General features: G+C 46.2%; 2 protein-coding genes across 3 annotated transcripts in view; both read left to right on the top strand.

Moving 5' to 3' along the window:
* Window positions 1-2,342: 2,342 nt before the first annotated feature.
* LOC124072113 lies at window positions 2,343-11,467 on the top strand. The gene is made up of 2 exons (XM_046413295.1): window positions 2,343-10,052; window positions 10,542-11,467. Exon 1 carries the CDS (start codon window positions 2,354-2,356, stop codon window positions 10,043-10,045), a length of 7,692 nt encoding a protein of 2,563 aa, XP_046269251.1. The 5' UTR covers window positions 2,343-2,353; the 3' UTR covers window positions 10,046-10,052; window positions 10,542-11,467.
* Window positions 11,468-20,061: 8,594 nt separating this feature from the next.
* mdga2a (MAM domain containing glycosylphosphatidylinositol anchor 2a) overlaps window positions 20,062-22,885 on the top strand; it is a 58,696-nt gene continuing 55,872 nt past the window's right edge. For both annotated transcript variants that reach the window (XM_046413348.1, XM_046413349.1), the window contains exon 1: window positions 20,062-20,802. In XM_046413348.1, coding sequence (XP_046269304.1) covers window positions 20,730-20,802 — 73 coding nt within the window. In that variant the 5' untranslated portion in view covers window positions 20,062-20,729. The remainder of the gene's footprint in view (window positions 20,803-22,885) is intronic.

Below are 22,885 nucleotides of genomic sequence, written 5' to 3'. Positions count from 1 at the left end.
CCAGGTCATCTAATGTCTCCTTCTTCATTCACGTCATGTAATCTTTGCCACGCCCACCAGCAACTTTAGGCCAATCAGAACTAGTGATATGTTGCGACAAAGTGTGTTTGGCTGTGAAGGAACGATCTGGCCCCTTTCATTGGACTCTCTCGCCTTCAGACGCCTCACATACTTTCACTTTCACTTGCCGGACGTCGATATAAGAGCGCTCTGGGCGTTTCCTGTTTCACTTTCTACGAGTTGCGGCGTAGATGCACTTGAAAACAGGAGGATGGCTTGACCGCAGTCTTTTGTCTCACAGTCCCAGCTGAAGGTAATGTAATGTGATTATATTATTGATTATATTATTCATGTCGTGGCCACAGACCAGTTTCAGCTTTGTTTTTGCTGAGAAAGAGCCGAAGTAAAACAGGCGAAGCTGGCGTCCCGGCGGGGGGCAGCAGGAAGGGGCTTTCACTCGGGGAAGGGCAGTTCAAGGTCCGATTAAAACGGCGAGTGGCTTTACGGGCACGCTGACAGGAGCCGACTGGGTCGAACAAGAGACAAATACAGTATTGTTTAAAGTTCTTAGGGATCCATTAATGATTCTTCAAAATATTCCGCATGTGAAGAAAAAACATCTTCATTTTAATAAGAATTTTATTTATAAATCGCACTTAAACGACTTCATACATCAGTCGAAATGTGTCCACATTAGCTGTCCGGTTACATAAAACAGTCCCTGTTCTCATAGACACGTGGGGCTACTGTTTCAGTTCTCACTGGTGGTCTGATGAAAACATTTTCACATGAAACATAACAGTTCAGAACACTTTAATGTAACTGAAGTCCAGCTGGATGCACACTGAACTAAAGTAAATTCACACAAGTTCACAAGAGGAGGAAACAGGAGGGGAGGAAAGAGCTGGGCTTTGAGAGACACAGACTGAGAGTCAGAGAGGGACACAGACTGAGACACAGACTGAGAGTCAGAGAGGGACACAGACTGAGACATGGAGAGGGACACAGACTGAAACTCAGAGAGAGACACAGACTGAGACACAGACTGAGAGTCAGAGAGGGACACGGACTGACAGACACATGGAAAGACAGACTGAGAGACAGATTTAGAGGCACAGACTGAGAGACAGACTGAGAATCAGAGAGGGCCATGGACTGAGAGACAGACTGAAAGACAGACTGAGCAACAGACTTAGAGACACAGACTGAGAGACAGATTGACAGACAGACTAGGAGACAGATTGAGATAATGACACAGACTGAGACACAAAGAGGGACACAGACTGAGAGACAGACAGAAGGACAGACCGAAAGACAGGCCAGCGTCCTGTTCACCAGGAATCAAAGCAGCAGGTTCCTCACGTCACGTTTCTTCTTCTGCTGTTTCCTGTCACAGAAACACAAGAGAAGCATCGCTCGGCCGCTCAGCACGCCATCCAAAATGGGCAACACGAACCGCCGATGCTGCGTATGTAATGCAGCCCTGCGTCCACAGTATGATATACAGAGAAGAACTGTCCATGGGTACAACGTATACGTGTACAACCATGGCGAATACTACAGTCCTTGGATCACCATAGATCCTTCAACCTGGGCACCCTGGATCCTGGTCTTAGGATTCCTCTTACCAGTATTACCAGGGTTACTGCTTTTCAACCACCTCTTATCACTGCACTTGTGTGCAGGCTGCTTTAACAGGATGTTCAGGGATGAAGAGGAAGTAAGGAGAGAGCAGGACAGGAGGAGAGAAGCGGAGAGAGAGAAGGCGAGGAGAGAAGAAGAGGAGAGAGAGAAGGCGAGGAGAGAAGAAGAGGAGAGAGAGAAGGCGAGGAGAGAAGAAGAGGAGAGAGAGAAGGCGAGGAGGAGAGAACAGGAGAGAGAGAAGGCGAGGAGGAGAGAAGAGGAGAGGGAGAAGGCGAGGAGGAGAGAAGAGGAGAGGGAGAAGGCGAGGAGGAGAGAAGAAGAGGAGAGAGAGAAGGCGAGGAGAAGAGAAGAGGAGAGAGAGAAGGCGAGGAGGAGAGAAGAGGAGAGGGAGAAGGCGAGGAGGAGAGAACAGGAGAGAGAGAAGGCGAGGAGGAGAGAAGAAGAGGAGAGAGAGAAGGCGAGGAGGAGAGAAGAGGAGAGAGAGAAGGCGAGGAGGAGAGAAGAGGAGAGAGAGAAGGCGAGGAGGAGAGAAGAGGAGAGGGAGAAGGCGAGGAGGAGAGAAGAAGAGGAGAGAGAGAAGGCGAGGAGAGAAGAAGAGGAGAGAGAGAAGGCGAGGAGGAGAGAAGAGGAGAGAGAGAAGGCGAGGAGGAGAGAAGAGGAGAGGGAGAAGGCGAGGAGGAGAGAAGAGGAGAGGGAGAAGGTGAGGAGGATGATGAGACAAATAGAGAGATGGATGAGAGAGGAGAGACAGAGAGAGATAGAGATGATGAAGAGAGAAATAGAGACACGGAAGAGAAGAGAAGACGAGAGGAGGAGAGAAGAACTGAATCAAAGACTACAAGAATCCCTCCAACAAGCTGAAGAGCAGCAGGAGAACCTGAGCAGCGACATTTCAGAAGAATCCCAGCAACATGTTCTCATTAAACATCCGGATGAGTTTGAGGCCACCGTCGAATCAGGCAGCGACTGTGATGAACTTCTAGAAATCCTCTCTTTGAAATGCAGCGTCCCGCTTCTTAACCTCAGCCTGACTGAGCTGACAGCTGACCAGCTGGGGACCATCGTGTCAGTCCTGGACAAACTCCTGTTTGATGAATGGATGGGAGCTCCTCCATCCCTCAGCACTCTGCAGCACACTCAGGTGTTCATCACAGAGCTGTGTGTCCTGTCTCCAGAGAGACACGACGGAGCTTCCCTGCAAAACATCTCCAATCGTGTGCAGTCCCTGGTGGAATCCATCAGCCAATCAGCATGTCATGTTACTGAGAGTTTCCTGCTGACTCAAGCCTTGTATCTGAGCCTGATGCACTTCTTCACTGACTGTGGCGGCTCTGATACTGACGCAGTCCTCATAGCCAAACAGTGGGCTGAAGACAAGCTTTCCACTGAGCAGCTCTTCCTCCTAGAGTTCCTGGGCACCCTCACATCATCACTGCAGAGTGCAGTGGAAGGAGCCTCTGTGTTCATCTTAAACATGGAGGTCCAGTGCCTGAAGCTTCTCTTATCCACACTCACGCATCTAAATGGCAATGAAGCCCACTCAGAGTCCAGTGAAATGCTCCTCAGACTCGTGCAAACAAACCAGTGGACCCCAGTGGAGGCTCTGACTCTGCTCAAAGCTCTGTCACAGAAATATGCAGAGGACGCTTCAGTAAGCGAAGTCCTTAAGTTGGTACATCTGTATGACCTGTCACCAGAGTGGACAGATGAATCCAAACTGCCTCTCATCCAGGCTCTTGACTCTGCTGGCCCTGACAGATTCCATCAAGATTTCCAAAAGACTCTCAGGAGGAAAGATGAGAGCGGTCTAGTTGCAGCTCTTGCTGAAATCAAAATGTTTTGGAATTTGGATGATTCTGTGACTGATATGATGAAAGATGTTATCACTGCTGTCCTGCAGTATTCAAATGCCCCAAAAGGTGCATCATTAGTGAAAGGTTCCTTTAAATGTGTGACCTCGAATGTGGACAACATGCAGATCCTTCTGTCTCAGCTCTCCAAAGCAGTTTTTGACGCTAAAGGTTGGTGGCCCACAGTGAAGCAGATGCTGCGGTGGTGTGTGTTGGTGCTGACGGAGAGCAGTGGAGAGCTACAGCTGGTCGGTGTGGAGGAAGACCCGTGTGTCATTGCCATGTTTGCCGCCACACAGGTCTGCATGGGAAACAAAGTGGACGTCGTGCTGAGCTCTGATGATAACTCGGAAGAGCAAATGAAGGAGTGGTCTGACTTCTACGGGCACCTCGGAATTTCTCTCGACACAAACATGAAGAAAACTAATCCATCATGCAGGGACGTCTATGAAGCAGATGTTGTGTATGGTACCATGGATGACTTTGTGTCTGATTACTTAAAACAAGGCATGGAGGTGATGCAAACAGGGAGCCCTCAGCTTAGACGTGGATTCATCATTGACGAACAAACCCTCAGTGCTTCCCATGATCTGGAACTTTCAAGGCTCAGAGACAACGACTCCCTGGTGTTTGCTGCAGACGTCCTGCAGAGTCTCATGAGTGAATTTTACAGTGAAGACATGGAACTGAAACGAAGGTTTATTAAAACACTTTTTCAGGTGCTCCACACCAACATGAGCAACAACACAAACACTGACAATAAAATGATCACCATCTTGAAGATAATTACTGGGAACAGACATCTTTGTAATGAGGCCATCACTCTGACCTTTCTTGAGAATCTCCTTGAAGGGATTACTGAAACAGAAAGTGAGAAGAATAGAGCATCTGCAGGGAGATGGTGTTTGGAGATTTTGTTTGCCTGTGTGGAGCAATTCCACACCACAAATGAACAAGCCAAAGAACTTCTGCAGATGGTTTCAAATCTTGACGCTCAAAGACTTTGGTCCCCAGTAGAAGCCTTAAACCTCCTTGGAACACTGACTGACCACCATTATGATAAAGACTGTATTTCCATCATGAAGATTTTGCATATGATGGAAACATATCAGGTGTCTTCCAAGTGGACAGATGAAAGCAACCGATCAATCCATCAGCTTTTAGATTCATTTAAAACTAAGAATCTGATCAAACATTTAGAAAAGAGCCTCAGAGATGAGAAAGTAAAAAGCATTGACACTCTTTTTGATGAGATACGGCAGATGAAAGACATTGATGAACAAACACTGAGTAAGTCATACAGCACAGTAACTCATGTAACTAACCTGATCAAAACCGGTGAAATCAAAAAGCACACAGATGTAAAGAGAGCAAAGGAACTCAGTCACAGCACGAACACAGAAGACCTTCAGGAGCTGCTGGCAGTCTTGTGCAATGCTGTTCACCTGCGCAAGGCTGAAAGGAAGTGGTGGCCCAGAGCCAATCAAATGATAAGCTGGTGCCTGATGGCCTTGTGTGACACTGGGAAGCTCCTGGAGATGGGCACTGGAGAAGGGAAGTCTTGTGTCATAGCAATGTTTGCAGCACTGCGGGCACTCAGGGGTGAAAAGGTGGATGTGGTGTCCAGCTCGTCTGTATTATGTCAAAGAGATGCAGAAGAATGGGCCAACTTCTTCAAGTACTTTGGCATAACAGCTGACACAAACACAAATAAAAGTGAAGATAAAGATCGAAAACAGTGCTATCAGAAGGACGTGGTCTACGGGACGATTGAAACCTTTGCTGCAGATCACCTTCGCCAGATATTTGAGATGAAGGATGTGAGGCCTGATCGCAGCTATCAGTGCATCATAATCGATGAGGTGGACTCACTGCTGCTGGATCAGGGAGTGCAGCTCACTTACCTGTCCAGTCCCATGGTGTCCATGCAGCACCTGAACGTCATTCTGACCATGATCTGGGGCCACGTCAGCCAGTATGGCTTCCTGTCTGCAGGAGACCAGACATTTGTACATGGTCCTCCTGCTTCATTCTTCAAAGCCATCTTTGACTCCATAGACACAGAGGGAACTGAAATTAATGATCCACTGGACATTTTACGCATTGCTGAAGCATCCAACACTGTGCCAGAAGGGTTTACGGAGGACATCTGCCAAAGTGGACAGGAAGAACTTCTCAGGAGACTGAAAACTGTGAGTCAAGAGGCTGTAGTGGATTTTCTCAGAGAAATGGAGGACTATGTCCCCTATGGTTTTACTGTTTACACTTTAGATGACAAGGGATTGCTCTGTCTGAGAAAGCGCAGCTCGTACAGCAGCCAGGACATCCAAGAGCTTACATTTCTTGTGTTGGGGGAAGGCTTGTGTTGTACTCTCTATGATTCTGAAGAAATTCTCATCAAGCCCATTGCAGAATTAATCTCAGCGAAGATTCAGTACACTCCATGTACAAATGAAGCAGACAAAATCAGCATTCCTGGTTTCATGAAGAATCTGGTGGAGAAGAAAGTGTCGGTGTGGGTTCAGAATGCCTTTCTGGCAAAGCAACTAAAGGAGGGACAGGAATATGTCATTGAAAATGACAACGTTTGTCCAGTGGATTTCAGATCCACTGGGATTGTAGAACTGAATAAGAAATGGGGTGATGGTCTGCAGCAGTTTGTTGAGATTAAACACCAGATCAAACTGAGCACAATTTCAACAGTGACAAACTACATCTCTAACATCTCCTTCTTTGAAAAGTACCAGGGGAAAATCTATGGAACAACAGGAACACTTGGAGACAACACAGACCTTCTGTTTTTGCAGAACCTATATCCAACTCTCTCTGCCTGCAAAATACCAACCTTCAACAGGAAGAAATTATTTGAGGTCCAAGGTGCTCTTGAGGCCTCATCTGAAGAGTGGAAATCTGAAATAAAACATGCTGTCATGGCTCAGATTTCCCCAAATTCATACAGAGATGGAAGAGCAGCCCTGGTGATCTGTGAATCCATCAACAAAGCCACAGAGATCTACAACGAGCTGAAAGAGAGCATTCCAGGCGAAATCATTCTCTACTGCCGCAGCGACGCTGACAGTTTGAGCAAAATAGAGAAAGAGCTGCTTCCTGGAGATGTCATTGTTGCCACAAACCTTGCTGGGCGTGGCACAGACATAAAGGTGTCCCACCAGGTGAACAACAGTGGAGGATTATTTGTGATCCTTTCCTTCCTTTCTGACAACACAAGAGTGGAACTCCAGGCGTTTGGTCGAACCGCACGCAAAGGTAAACCGGGATCTGCTCAGGTAATCGTGTCCACTGAACACCTGCAGCAGTCTTTCAGGACAGCGTCTTCTCTGGAGGAGGCTAAGAGCACAAGGGAGAAACTTGCAGTAGAAAAGATAAATCACATGATGAATGAAGTCACTGAGTTGAAACTTCGAGAAGACTTGTTTTCAGAGTACCTCAAAACTCTTCAAGATATTCAGAAGAACACAGATGAAGATGAAAAACGAGCTGTTGTTGCCATCTTGAATGAGTTCTGGGGCGTATGGTTGCAAACTAAATCAGAAGAAATTGACCAGTTGAAGAGAAATGAATTAGAAAAGAGTTTGAAAGCTGATTTGTCATTGGCAAAAAGTCAGTGTCAAAGTCAGACTTCACCGTGTTCCAGCATTTATCACTACATCAAGTTTGGAAATGTCGCACTGAGCGAAAAAAAATGGGACATCAGCAACAGGCTGTTTGAAAAAGCCATGAAATTGGACGAAAGTTGGGCAGCCATAGCTTTTTACAGTCATGCGTACTGTACTATAAAGCAGAAGAATGCAGATTACCTCACTAAGGCCAAAGCTGATCTAACAAAGGCTCAGAATTCTCTGAAGTATCTCAGTGAGGAATCCGTTCTCTGTCTGCAGTTTGTAAAAATGTCTTCTACAAGTTCAGCCAACAGTAGCCCAACCAGCCTGGAAAAACAGCTAACAAACAAGTGCAGCATGTTAAGTTTCTTTGATAAAAACATAAGTGAGGCCATCCAAAAGTTGGATGATTTAAAAGAAAAAGGTAGGGATGCAACAGTCAATAGGTCAACAGTTTTCTCCCTGGTGTCGAGTGCTGATGAAGACCTCCAAGTGGAAGCTTACAACCTTTACAATCAAGGTCTGAAATATGTATTTTCTGTGGAAGAGGAGCCTCGTTTCCCGTGGGAAGCTGTGCTGGTTTTCTCTCTTGGAGTTGTACAGATTGTTGGAGGAGCGTTGCTCATTGCATTTACATATGGAACATTCGCTCAAGTTGGCATGGAACTCATTGCTGAAGGGATATCAGACTGCATCTATGGCATAGAGTCCATGGTGACAGGAGAATTCAGCTGGAAATCATGGGCTTTAAACAAAGCCATTTCTATTGGTGTATCACTAATTGGGTTTGGAGTTGGAAAGCTGATTGCAAAGGGCTTCAAAGCTTGTAAGATGTCAGTTCAGGGATTTGGCAAACAGCTGAAGTTGATGCCAAAGTTTCTCTCCAGGCAGGCTAAAGATGGTTTAAGTGCTGTTGCAAAGATACAAATGAAGAATGTGGTGAAATATACAGGTAAAAAAATGACAGAGCAAGTAATTTTTTATGGATTTGCGAAGGCAGAAGAGGCATTACTGAAAAAAATACTCAATAACATTGAAAATAATGTGAAAGAGAGAGTTGTTAACAACGTGAAAGCCAATGTGGAAAACAAGCCCCTGGCCACATTGGTAGACTTGATTATCCTCTCCCACATTGAGGATGAACAGCAACTTCATGAGCTCCTGAAGGACAAGAACAGAAGAAGTGAGCTGCTGGCCATCTTCACAAAGTTAAGCAACGCTGCAATACAGCCGTTCTATGCAGACCTCGGCTGGCAGAACAAGCTACATTCATCCCTCTCCACAGTGATGGACAGAGCTAAACAAGAGGCCAAAGGTAAAGCATATGCAATTCTGACAGCCATCCAAGTTGTCCATATGGGGGCACTGTTAACAGATGCAAGCATTGCGGTGTACAACCTCTCCACCAAGTTTTTCTCAAACTTTAATGAACAGCTGAATACATTTAAAAAACAAAAAGGTTTTTCAGAGAAAGTGAAGACAAATGAGCTGTCTGCTTTAGACATTGAAATGCTGAGAGAATTTAAGCAGGAAATAGATGAGTCCATCAGTGCTTTATTGGCTAAAGCTGTGACAGAAGTTTTCCATCAGAAGTTCTCCAGTCACCTTGTTTCTTATATTCAAGGCAAAGTGCATGGTGTCATTAGCAAGCATGTAAGAAAAGGCCTAAAAACCGACAGAACAGAGAACCTACTCAGAGTTGCACAGAACAACAGATACATCTCATACATGCCAGGAGACCATAAATCTACACTTCAACATGCAGGTGAGTCAGGGCAGTACTCACAGGCACATGCTGAAAACATCAGGGACTCCCAGACTGCGGGCACTCTTCTGGATATCAGAGTCCTGGCAGAAGAAACCGGCACTAAGGTTGTCATCCTAACACCTGACAGCAATGGCAAACTTACCAAAATGCAGGAACTGAGCCCGACCACTAAACCTGCCAGTCAAACTGTAACACTGATCTACAGACCAAAGAGTGCCCAATACCCTGACGGCCATTATGATGTGCACATCAATAACCAGACAGTGAGCATCGTCAATGAGGAGAAGAGCTGCCTGTTTCATGCTTTGGCACGAGGCTTAAAACCAGAGGCCAGCGAAGGAGAGATCGCTTTGGAAGCGGCTCACCTTCGATCTGTGGAGGCCGACGCTCTCCTCAGGCATCCCGACCAATGGGAGCCTTTCATCAAGCGCAAACAGTGGAGTGAAGCAATCAGAGGAGGGGACTGGTTCATGTTAGTGGGAGCTCTACGCAAAAGGATAAAGAAGATAAAAGAAAACAGAGAAGTACTTGAAAAAGAGGTTGGAAAAGTAAAAGTTTACAAAGAACTGAAAAAACATACAAGTCAAAATCAAGGAATTGGACAGTTCATCAATGCAGATCACCAGCCACCAGTGAGTTGTATATTGGAAGCAAGAAAAAAGAACCAGAACAGCAAACTAGCTGAAGCCATGCTTGAAGTGGGAACAAGTTCCTCTCCTCTGGATACCAAGTTGATTCCTGGTGTGCACAAAGATCATGGCCTTGGACTTCCAACTGTTTATGTGCCTAAAGAAATACACCATGAATTTCCCAGTACAAAATCACCAGCCTTCAGACAACTCTTAGCTAACACCATAAGCAATGATGATGTTGTGGGCTCCCTCAAACTGACGATCCTTGGTGGAATGCCCAGATTCAGGTTGAATAGCACCAAGAACTTCAAAGATTTTCAGAATAACAAGATGAGTCAAACGAGGCTCAACACTTTTGAAAAAAGTTTTCAGCAACACAGTATAAAGATAGTGGATAGCTGGTTCAGCTCTCTTCAAAGCAAGGGCGTCATGACAGATAAACATCGTGCCGACATTACTACATGGATCATCAAGGAAGGCTACAACAATCAAAACGATCCACACAGGAACCAAGTCTCCAATCTCCTGTGATGAAAAGGTAACATCACATTTAATATGATGCAAAAATCACTGATGGAATATTGAGGACTAGTGCCAGAAGATACTGGTAGTGGTTCATTATTTCTATTTTTTAAATTTGTTATAGTCAGACAAAGACATTTCTAGGAGGTCAAAGGTAGACATGAAGCCTTTTAGAAGAGCGATATCTCCAAGCACTGATTCAGAGAGTTTAACTCACTCCTGAGATCACAGCTGTGAAGGAATGTCCTGATCTGCTCAGAGGCAGATCAGATTGTGACCCTCCAGGCTCTGATGTGAACCCAGCTTCAGTGCTCCCACTGATTGATTCTGATGCTAAACAGACATGACTGAAACACTAGTGGATGCAGATACATCTCATTTGCCAGATTTATTCCAAAATCAGATTATTTCCTTTTGTGATGACTCAGTTGAGACTAACCCTAACCCCCCATCAGATGTTGTGTTTGTTTGCTTTTCATTGTGTTGTGCCTCTTTATTCTCTCAGATTGAGAGCTCCATACCATGAGGACCACCCTGAAGGACAGCCAGAAAGGAGCAGAAGAGATCCAGACGCCAGCCGACAGATCAAAACAGTCCTGACAGAAGACAAAGATCATCACTGGAAACTCAAAGACAGCATCACACTTTGAACGTTGGATGTTGTTTTGTGATACTGCTGATTCAGCTATACAACCAATGGCAGATTATGACATTTTGCTGGAATTCCCTCAGGACCAATAAAGTATTACATTAGATATCCTCAAATTCTAGAGTTTCCTAAAGAATAAAGAATCACTTTATTGACAGTATATATATTTTTACATACACACACTGAATTCGTCTTCTGCATTTGACCCATCCTTAGTTGAACACACACATGCAACACCCGGCAAATTACAAACACACACAGGAGCAGTGGGCAGCATCAAGCGCCCGGGGAGCATATTGGGGGGTTAAGTGCCTTGCTCAAGGGCACATCAGCTGGCCAATGGAGGGGGGGAGCATTTGTCACATTAATTACTCTCTCCAACACACCCAGATCTTTCCTGCTCGTCTGGTGGGGGAATCGAACCGGTGACCCTCCGATCACAAGCCGCTTCTCCAACCTCTAGGCCCCTAATCGATGTAGTTTCTTAGTTTCCATGTTTGAATATCTTTTACATGACTGTGCTGCCTTTAATGTTAAGTTAGTAATATAAATAAATATAAGATAAATAAGTTCATTAGTGAGCTTAAGTTAAAACATTAGAAACATTTAATTTATTTCCAACAGTTTATGTCTTGTGCTGAATGAAAGCACATTCAGCCTTCTTTATGCCTGCTTTATACCTGTTATAGAAGTTATGAGTTTAATTCTCAGCTCTTACATGCATGTTTATTTATCTTTGTAATGTTTAAGTTTAACAAAAAATAAAGACATAAAGATTTCAGTAAAACAAAAAAGTCAAGCCTTGTGTGTTTATTGGAGGACTTTTAAATGTTAATTGGCTGTCAGATTGACTTTCTACAAGAGAACTCAGCAGCACAGTGACAGACTGCAGGTCTGATCTGCTGTTATCAAAGTGTTCAAAGACAACAATAAGACTAAACACACAGTGAACCCTTTGGTGGAACTGAAGTGAGCACACTGAACTCACTGGTTATAACAGGGAAGCACAATGCAGGTGATTGTGATTACCGTGGAGACGATGAAACAATCGAACAACAGAGAAGGGACTCCGTCCTAAAAGGATGAAGACACATTTTGATTGGTTAGACATGCTACGAAAATATTTGAAAAATGAATGTTGCCTAGCATTGTGTGTGTCTCTTAGAGACAGCAATCTGATTTATTCATGTAGTCAGTGCGTGTGTGTGTTGTACTTATACATCCTGATCCACACTCCTCACCGCTTGGTGGCTGTAATGCACCATGCACCAATTCACTGAAGAAAAAGAAGACAAAGAAGAGGAAGAAGCAGCAGAAGAAGTCGTCGTCCCTTTGCCGGTTTGTTGCGATCCTCTGTGTCATTCCTACTGGTTTCTCTACTGTGTCTTGTCTCCCTGGTTTCTGGACTTTTGTCTGCCTTGTGGACTTTGGTCCTGTTCACTGGATTTGTTTCATGTGCTGGCTTCCTGTGTCAGTAGTGAACCCCTGCTTCTGAAGTCAACACTGACACTAACACTGAAGTCTCTGAGTCTTGTTTTGTGTGGTTTGGCACACAACAAATGTAATCTTTATTATTCTGGAATGGACCATTCTGCATAAGAAATACTTCTACTTTCGGTACAATAAAGGTACAAGGTATTTCTCCAGAAGTTTCTGGAGAAATACCTTGTACCATTTCTGAAGTACAGATAATAGAGAGAGTTTCTCCTTTGTCCCTGCTGCCTTTCTGTTTTCTCACATAGCATACCGGCATATTCAAATGTTTATTTTAGTAATGGGGTTATTATTATTACTTCAAACTCAGCAGCTCTCACTGGAAGCAGCTGTCAACAGTAGATGGCAGCATTGGCTTCTTTATTGTTGCTTCTGTTTTTATGACTTGATTCAGTTTGCATATTTTATATCTTTTTTTTCTTTTTCTTTTTTCTTTGTAAAGAAGCTGTCCAACACTGAAAGTCCTCCTCTTGTCTTTTGATTCACATGGATATGTCACCTAACTTAGCACAGAGACTGGAAGCAGCTCCAGGACCATCAAAAGAGACAAAGTCCACCTCTTCCTAACTCTGCATTATTGATGAGGATGAAGGGCTCTGCTCTGTTAATAATGCATACAGATGTTGACCTTGGTGAAGATGCTCTAATTGCTGAAACTGGATATCCTCAGTTCTCCACTGCTCTCTTCAGTGGGAAACCCTTCCACTCTGTCAGTCGAGAGGCCATCAACAGCATCCGGTCTCTGAGAGGAAGCAGCGTCATTATAAAGATTGATGTTTGCGCTGTCATGACCTCATCTGCAGCAGTTTGTAGGAGAAGTAAGATGGAGAAGTAAGATGGTGGAGGAGCAGGAGGACAAGCTGCCGTGCAGGCAGAGTGAGCTGTAATCCATTTCTTTGCAGAAAAGCAAACGTTGTTCCTCCCACTGCGAGGAGCCGCTCCTCTTCTCCTCAGAGCGGGATGCTGGTCGGACATTTTGCTTTGTCCTGATTGTAATCTGCGGTCTCATCTGCTGCTGATGAACTCGCTGGTTAATTAGCTCACAGCAGGGAAACTTCACATCAGAGTTAAACTGCAAACAAAGCTGCTGCAGGCCGAGGCGCCTTACACTTTAATTCAGCTCTGATTTTCTGCTGTGCTCAACAAACTCAAGAAGATTATACAGAGAGCAGTTTGCTCCAAACCAATCCCATTAGACAGAGACGCACGTCAAACTGTGAGGATAATTGTCACAAACAGCTAATCTTAGCATTTAGCAAACACTGTGTTCTGCTGTGTTTCACTGTAATGTGAGCTAGCAACACTGAAGAAATCTTCCAAGCACTAAATGTGTTGGAAAAGACGTAAAACAACCCAAAAGAAACAGGAACAGGAACATTAGTGGAACAGACCTGCTGTTAACTCACTGCTAATTCGATGTTCACAGAAGAAGAAATATTTAAATTAAAAGAAATTCAAAAACTAAAGTAGAAGTTAATTTCTCTCTGCTGAAATTTGGTGTACAGTTTATTTAATGTTAATGTGTTACGTTGAAGTGCTGCTTTTCTTCAACTGGTGACCAGGGTCTTCATCCTCCTCAGCTGCAGAGGACAGCAGGCTGGTATTAGAAACAGGCCTTTATTTCTAATTCCATCTGTTTGTGTGTATTTGGTCATATTTTAGTATGAAGCCTCGTTGTTTCCTAATCTGATCTTATGTTTAGGCACTAAAAACACTTCATAAGTTCAGAAAAGATCATTTGGAAATTCCTGAAATTACCTGCTTTAGTCAGGGCACCAGTAATTCAACTCATGTACGTATGATTAAAAGATGATATAAGACGTATTCTAACACGTACCAAACGTGATGCGTTCGTGGTTTGCAGAAACACAAAACACAGTTTGAGCAGCTGACTGTTCGCAGTCAGCAGCAACTGTTGCCTGTAGAGTTGACCAACTCACCAGCTAAAACAGTGAGTACAGTTTGCCTGGAGGTGATGTCAGACCGCTGCCGCAACCACCGCCGTTCAGACGGGTGATTCTGACGGGGATTTTCTCTCGGTCTCCTCTTTCACGTGTCCCTCAGGGCTGTAAACAAACCCAACGCGGCACAGGGCTGATCTCTGCTGTTATCCGCCTGCCGCCAGCTGACACTGAGCTTCACCATGGAAACAGTCAAATGCAGAGCAGAGCGGCGATGGCGGCGGCTCGGGGGAGACGGAGAGCACTGTAACGCTCTGTGACGGCAGCCACACTGTGGAGGAAGGAGTTTCCAGACTCAACCCTCACGGTGTTTCACTGTGTAACCGGCAGCTGACAGGACGGCCCGTTCTGAGCGACTGCAGCTTCGGCATCCATTCACCTCTTCATCACTCAGTCTGCTGATCATTAATTTGTCACGTCATCATCACTGAATAGCTAACAATTTATTAACCAAGTGTTTGGCTCTTGATGATAAAACAGACATTGAAGCCAGCACCAGCAAATGTTTTTCTCTGTGTAAAAAAAAGCAACAGCAGCAGAGTTAGTGAAACGTAGCACACAAACCTTCCACATTCCAGTCGAATTCTGTTTAAAGACGCTAAAGACGAGTAGCTTAGTTTGGTAACCAACCGTTTGTCTAACCTGTAATCGACAGCTGTGTTGTCCTCTTGCTTCATCAGGTTATTCCCACTTTTTCTTGAATGAATCTTCCACCATTTTGAGCCAATCCCACCTTATATGGAAGAACATTTGCAGCGATTGGCTATTGGATCCGGGAACAGAAAGGATCGACTGTGGGAATCGTTTCACTGGACAAGTTTAGTTACCACTTTCTATTTCCATTGATACCTTAAGACAGGGGTGTCCAAACTTTTTTTAGTGAGGGCCAAATACAGAAAAATAAACGAAGGGCCGGGCCACACACTTGAGGTAACGTGTCAACACGTGAATACTGTGTGTATTTTCAACTCACCTGTACTCAGTGGGAGCAGTGACGCTGTCCTATGGGTTGAAGGATGGCTGACATGTCAGGAGAAAGTTTGGTGGTTGAGACACGAAGGACTTCACAGAGATGATTCTCTGTCGTTTTGGTTCTCAGTCTGTTTTTGTTCTGATTTAACAGAGAAAATGTTTGTTAACATATGTATGTTGAGCCGAACAGGCTCATCATGCTTTTTGCGTGGCGTCTCATCAGAGGAAACTTGGCATTATCCAAACTCCGATCGAAGTCAGGGAGGGAGAGAAGCTGATGCTGACTTTTCAGAGAATCGTCACCCTGCATTTCAATCAGTTCTAACTGCAGACTCTCTTCCACTTCTTCTGCATCCACCAGAAAGGGAGTTGAGAACAGCTTGATAGCTTGACAGCTTTGATTTGACAAACGATTTGCGTTGATTTCTTTGAAGAAATATTCATTTTCCCACCGTGTTCCCAATCTTGTACACTCACTTTCAGTTTTGCGTTTCTTTGGTTCTGCCATTTTCTGCCGGGTCGTGGTAAAAGTTTTTCTTAATCTAATGTAATTGTATTTAGCGGAGAAGCACCATTTATGTGACTGGCTCCATCTAGTGTTGAAATGGTGAACTGCACCCATTAATTGTGTTGCGCTCCAGCTTCTTGTGCGGGCCATACTCAATTATATTTTCATAATTTGATGCGGGCCAATAAAAACTGGGCCACGGGCCACAGTTGGCCCGGGGGCCTTAGTTTGGACACCCCTGCCTTAAGAGTATGGGCTACTGACAGCCAGGGTTTCTGGTAGGTTTTTGGTTGAGGTCCCAGGCAGGCGGAGAGCAACCACTGCAGAGCTCTGATTGGCCAGAGAGAATCGGAGTGACCGGAGCTGTCAGACTCTCCTGCCCGTCTTCAGCAGCTTCACCATACCTCTGACGCCCTCCACTGTTCCCGTCTCACATTGACGATGATGTCACACGGGTTTCTGTTGTCATGTTGCCATGACGATCAGCTAAGAAACCGGCCTCCGTGCTTGATTCATGACACGGCTCCCTCCTGGACGGGTGCTCACTTTGGTTTTGTCTGGACTGCGTTCAGTTTGGCCTGAGCTCAAGTTAGCAGCCACAGTTCACTACTGACTGTCAACACTTTCACTTTCTCTTCTGTTCTGCCTCCTCCTGCACAGCTTTCACCTCCTACTCCTCGTGTCCTTGTCTTGCTGTCTTCCTCGTGGCGTCCATCGCAGCATCCCTTGTTAAAGCAGAGAGCATCTGTTCAGCTCTGACTAATTGCTTCGTCCTCAGCCTCTTCGGAGACACGGTTTGTATGATCCGTCAGAGCGCTGGGCTCCATCGCGCAGACACATTATCATGTTAGCAGCTTCTGCAGGAGCTCCTTCTGCTCCTCCGTTAACAAGCTCCTGGGAGCGTGCAGATACTTTCTGCTCAGATCGAAGCTTCAGACAGCCTGTGGGATCGCTGCTTGTCTTTTGTCCTTTCAGGCTCACCTGTCCCTGAAGACTTTGCAGGAGAGACTTTCATCTTTAACAGCAGAGTTTTGTCTGGTTGGCTGCAGTTTGTCTGCCACACCAAAAAACCAAGAGTGAATTTGTCACACTTTCAAACTAGTGTGACTGATAAGAATCGTGTGACTCAAGCCCATCTTTTAGAGGTGATGTTTAATTAAGGAGGAGCAGACAACACGGACTGAAGGAATGAAAAGGAGACTGACCCCCACACAGAGACTGTTGACACGCTGCAGGATTCCCACAGCGACTGAAGCTGAACGCACACAGTGATGAAGGAAGTGCAGCTTTGATGGAAGTCTGGTGCCTCCCAGCTGTTTCAGCAGACTCCCAGAAGGAGCGACGCTGCAGGGTAACTCGATGTTATTAATGTGAGGAGGAGGAGAAGTAAAGGCAAGTGCTGTGCTGTGCTGTTCTGTTGTAATTAAAAAATGAAATCAGAACAAATCGGAACTGTCCTGCAGAAAGACTGACGGGACAGGAAACTGTTGAGCCTACAGGATGATTGAACACAGAGTTAAACTGGGAGTCTTTTAACCCCAGCACTTCCTGTTTATCCCAGCGTACCAAAGGTTGGCTCCAGTTCACCCAGAGGACACTCGCAAGGTCGTCCTCAATGGACGGCAGTGAAGGGAGCTGACTGGCTAAAATAATTACTCCTTCTTTATAAACATTTGAATACAATAAGCTAACGTCAGCTATCATTACGTGAACATAACCACAATGACGCGGTTTCGGTTTTGTGTGTTGTGGTCCTAACGAGAGCTACAGCAGACGTTAGCAGCCTGGTTAAAACTAAACACAAACTTAGTGTGTGATTGACGTAAACTGGCACAAATACTTTCAGGAAAGGTATTTCACTACAAAAAAGCTGCAAAAATAATCTAACAGAACCATATCTGTTGTCTCTAAACCTAATGGAAATTGGCACAATGTTTTCCACCAAAAACGTTACATTTTGGGGCTACAGCTCCATGAGCCCCCATACGTTCTGGACTATCTCATGAGCGCCACCTACGGCACCAGAAGCTCTGAGGGTGGGAGTTCTCCTCCTATCAGCCGTATGGCTCAGGAAGCGTTTTGTCATGAGCGGTGAACATGCGTCTGTCTGTCCTGAGGCATCAAACTCAGAATGGGCTCCTGTTCCCAAAAAACTGTAAAGGTTTTTGTATACAGTACTCAGAAGGATAATAGAAGAGATGAGGGAAAACAGAGCACGCTAACCAGTAACAAGTTAGCTGGCTACAACATTTCACCAACTAGTATTACAAGAACAGTCTGAACTGACTCTGCGAGCGATCAGACGAGGCTTCTAAAGCTTCTAACCTCAGAGCTTTGTCAAAGGAAATGATGTCACCACACAATGTGAGTGACGCTCTGTGGACTAGTCCCAGCCTAGTCAAGCGAGCAGGAACTGATGAAGCCTCTTGGATGAGAGGTGAAACGTCTTCAAAGACAAATAACTAAGTCCAGTTCCTGAGATGTGTACGCTAACACCACACGGACAAACCGCTTGCAGAACAGCAGTAAATGTGTCAGCTTGTTCAGTTTTCTTAAATTTGGTAAATAATTGATGATGTCCATGAAACCTGTGACTTCCAGTGAAGAGCTGAAAGAGCGATGATGAGGCTGTAACCTTCCTCACATTAATGCCTGACACTGACACAAATGTCTGCTTTACATCCTGTTTCCATCGCTTCACCTTTGACTGAAGTTCTTTTAACGACTAAGTGGTCGCGTTCGGGTGGAGCGGTTTAAATGACTGGACAATCAGCTCCACCTGCTGTCTATCTGCACCAACCAGGGAAGTCACATTAGAGCAGAAGCAGAGGATGGAAAACGAGCATGAAGCTGCATTTTCCTTTTCGTGATTTTAGAAACATTTGGCTACATTTGTGCTGAAAATGAAAACGTGTGTGTTATCTGAAATCACTGTGACATGACTGGAAAAAGAGACCAGCAGGAGGAGACCAGTTGATGAGGCAACAGAATCAGCATCAGATTAAGTCCAACTGAATTTTTATTTTCACGTCTACATATTGATTATGGTATCCACTCATTAATCACAGCGAGTTATAGCTTCTGTAAGAGAGCCAGAGTGAGACATCTCTCTCTCTGTCTCTCTCCCCCCAACCCCCTCTCCCCCCCCAACCCCCCCCCCCCTGTCTCTCTCTCTCTCTCTGTCTCTCTCTCTCTCTGTCTCCCCCCCCTCTCTCTCTCTCCCCCCACCCCTCTGTCTCTCTCCCTCCCTCTCTCTCTCTCTCTCCCTTTCTGACTCTCTCCCTCTCTGTCTCTCTCTCTCTCCCCCTCCCTCTCTCCCTCTCTGACTCTCTGTCTCTCTCTCTCTCTCTCTCTCTCTCTCCCCACCCCTCTGTCTCTCTCCCTCCCTCTCTCCCTCTCTCCCTTTCTGACTCTCTCCCTCTCTGTCTCTCTCTCTCTCTCTGTCTCCCTCCCTCCCTCTCTCTCTCCCTCCCTCCCTCCCTCTCTCTCTCCCTCCCTCTCTCTCTCTCTCCCTTTCTGACTCTCTCCCTCTCTGTCTCTCTCTCTCTCTCTGTCTCCCCCCACCCCTCTGTCTCCCTCCCTCCCTCCCTCTCTCCCCCCACCCCTCTGTCTCTCTCCCTCCCTCTCTCTCTCTCTCCCTTTCTGACTCTCTCCCTCTCTGTCTCTCTCTCTCTCTCTCTCTCTCTGTCTCCGCCTTACTCAGGAGTCCTGGGAAAAAAAGAGCAGCGCACACGTGCGCAGTGAGGGCTCGCGCTGTCGTTTCCCACCACGCGTGCCGCCTACAGGCTCCTCTTGTCTCGTGAGGGATGTTTTTCTCCCCACAGTCACGGTCAGAAACCAGCGGCTCGTGATGTTTCGCGCGGCAGATTGCGCTTAACATCAAGTCCTCTGCAGCGAGTCAGACTGGGACCGGAAAACAGCCACTGACCCCGTCAAAGTAAAAGCGTTCAGCAAAGCGGTAATATAAACATGGATCATGAAATAACTAACTTCACTTCAAGTTCAAGTTCCTCTACAAACGCACAAAGTTTCATGGCTGTCATGGTAACAAACTTCATGACTTTTATCTCTTGTTGTATGAGTCGTTTCACAATCTCCATATGCCAAAACAGAAAACAATTTCATTCTTATGAAATGGAAAAATGAAAAAATCCCTTTGAAATGATAAAATTAAAACCAAAATGAGCCTGTAAATGAATAACAAAATCGTACAAACATTATCCATGCAGAGCGGCTCTGCCTGTGAGTATAAATATTATCTTATTAATCTTACTATATCTGACTTGTAATTCAGACGAGGCAAAAATGTGTATGACATTTGTAATGAAAGCATTTTATTTGCTATAAAAGGAGAGTTACACCTGCTGTCTTTCCACAACACTGACAAATGCCACTACTATTTTGAAAGCACCTTCCCGGAAGTCGTATTCTTGTACGCGCTTTTCGACTTTACTGTTCTGTTCGCTCGGTGACGTCCCTCACCGGTAAAATCCACCGACCAGTCGACTGCACTGACTGCTTATCTCTCTGCGCCGGAGTGTCACGGAGCCCCGACTCTCTGCGTCTCCTTTTCTGCCTGGCGGCCCACGAAGAGCCACCCAGCAGGGACAGGACCCGGAGCGGGCACCGCTTCTGCCCAGAGTGATGGATGTTGCCCTGCGACCGCCTAACGGACCAGAAGCCCGGTGGACTCGGCGGAGGGGCAGCGGGGACTGGTGAACATCCTCCCGGTCGGAGCATCGACGTTGTTTTTCTTGAATTTTAATCTTCTTCCACAATGTCACCATCAAGGAGACGCAGCTGAGGCACCTGCTCTTCCTCTCGGGTCTCCGCTGACCGCCGTCCCGGTCATCTGACTGACGGTTTTAGCTAACGTTAGCTCCAGTATGAGCAGCGCCGGACCTTCCTGTCACATCTGACCGGGCTTTGGGGGGTGGTGGCGGGTGCTGGCGGGGACACGTTCGGATATTTGGATGAGAACCAGTGACCGGGCCGGATTCCGCGCGGAGGGACGCCGGCCGGAGCGGAGGAGGAGGAGGAGGGAACCGAATTGACATCCTCATCCCCGGTGGGAGAGAAGCAGCGAGGCAGCCAGAGGAGGATGTGAAGATGGGTTTAGTTTTCGGTCTCCTGTGGCTTTTCACCGGCTTCCTACAGGGCGTGCACGGCCAGGGCGTGTACGGTAAGGACGGCACTAACACGCAGTCAGACATGTTGTCCATTTTCAAATGTTTCAGTGCGTTAAACACGATTTTAACGGCGTGTAACCCGGAACACCACCCACACCAACTTGACCTTGTGAGGGATGTAGTGTGAGTGTTCGTGCTTGCGTGTGTGTGTGTGTGTGTGTGTGTTGCTCATTCAGTCATATTACATTCACGCCTGGCCGGAAGGCACAACAGGTAGCACCTCCACACGAGCACACCTGTGATAACAGGACGGTGATGCTACACGGGACATTGCTGTCATTGTCCAGGTAATGCTCCCACAGCGAGGCAGTGAGTCACCCTACAGGTGTGGACGGTGTCTCAGTGGGACATGTTGACATGACGTTACTGGTTTGTGTCTGCTCTGACAGGACTGGAGGTTTGACTTCCTGTGAGAACCTTGAATGAGCTCCTTTATGTGATGATGATGATGGTGATGATGATTCGGTTTAATTAAATTCATTTTCAATTTATTTATTTACATAGCATCTTTTACAATCAAAATTGTCTCTAGATGCTTTACAGAGCCTGAACCCCGAGCAAGCAGACAGTGGCAAGGAAAAACTCCCTTTTAACAGGAAGAAACCCTGAGCAGGACCCGACTCACAAGGGAGAACCATCCTGCTGATAGTCGGCCGGGTGAAGGAGGAGAAGAAGAGGTAGACAGGACAGAGAGGATGAAAGAGACAGAGAGAGAGAGAAACATGCAGTAAACATCATACGACAGGCAGATGTTGACAGTAGACACTGGGTTTGTCACTGGGTTTGTCAGAGGATGCAGTTCAACATGTAGATCTGGATGGAGAGAAACCTGCAGAAAGATACAGAGAGAGAAAGAAAGAGAGGGAGAGACACAAAACTACGAGGACAACTGGACACACACTTAGTGACAGAATATAATGAATTATATGTTGATCTGATGAGGGGAGAGGAAGAAGAGGAGAGGAGGTGGGGGAGTAGAGATGGAGGTGGGGGAGTAGAGATGGTGGTGGTGTTGAGGAGGTGGAGGAGTAGAGATGGAGGTGGTGTTGAGGAGGTGGGGGAGGAGTAGAGATGGTGGTGGGGGAGTAGAGAGGGTGGTGGTGTTGAGGAGGTGGGGGAGTAGAGATGGTGGTGGGGGAGTAGAGATGGTGGTGGTGTTGAGGATGTGGGGGAGTAGAGATGGTGGTGGGGGAGTAGAGAGGGTGGTGGTGTTGAGGAGGTGGTGGAGGAGTAGAGATGGTGGTGGTGTTGGGGAGGTGGGGGAGTAGAGATGGTGGTGGTGTTGGGGAGGTGGGGGAGTAGAGAGGGTGGTGGTGTTGAGGAGGTGGGGGAGTAGAGATGGTGGTGGTGTTGGGGAGTAGAGATGGTGGTGGTGTTGGGGAGTAGAGATGGAGGTGGGGGAGTAGAGATGGTGGTGGGAGAGTAGAGATGGTGGTGGTGTTGGGGAGGTGGGGGAACTGCTCGGTGGATCATGTTTGTGTCCCCCAGCAGCGTAGCTATGATAGAGATTAAAGATTAACAGTTAGTCACACCTGTTCTACCTGTGGCTGTCTGTCAAGAAGTGACTGTAACTATGCCTACCAGCCCTACACACTTTGTTTGGGGCTAACTATACGCTTTACTAAACAGAAAGGTTTTAAGTCTGGTCTTAAAAGTGGAGGTGGTGTCTGCCTGTTGAACCCAGATTGGCAACTGGATCCACAGCAGGGCTGCCTGATAGTTGAAGACTCGTCTTCCCAGTGTTCTATTGGGACTATATGGGACTATCAGATCCTGCAGGTATGATGGGGCGAGTCCATTTAGGGCCTTATATGTAAGTAGGAGAATTTTAAAGTCTATTCTGAATTTTACTGGAAGCCAGTGAAGAGAAGCTAAGATGGGGGAGATATGATCCCTTTTACTGATTCCTGTCAAAACTCTAGCTGCTGCATTCTGGATCAGCTGCAGGTTATTAATGGAGTAATTTGGACATCCTGATAATAATGAGTTGCAGTAGTCCAGCCTAGAAGTAACAAAAGCATGGACGAGTGTTTTCAGAGACAACCGAACGTGCCAAGTCCTGAATCAGCTGGACCA

This window comes from Scatophagus argus, chromosome 15 (genome assembly GCF_020382885.2).
Source record: "Scatophagus argus isolate fScaArg1 chromosome 15, fScaArg1.pri, whole genome shotgun sequence".
Classification (NCBI taxonomy): domain Eukaryota; kingdom Metazoa; phylum Chordata; class Actinopteri; family Scatophagidae; genus Scatophagus; species Scatophagus argus.
Note: the sequence above shows the minus strand (reverse complement) of the source record. Positions and strands in the feature narration are given on the sequence as shown.

What these genes read in the sequence shown, in the direction of transcription:
- LOC124072113 (XM_046413295.1), top strand. Translation starts at nt 2,354, where the DNA reads ATGATGAGACAAATAGAGAGATGGATGAGAGAGGAGAGACAGAGAGAG.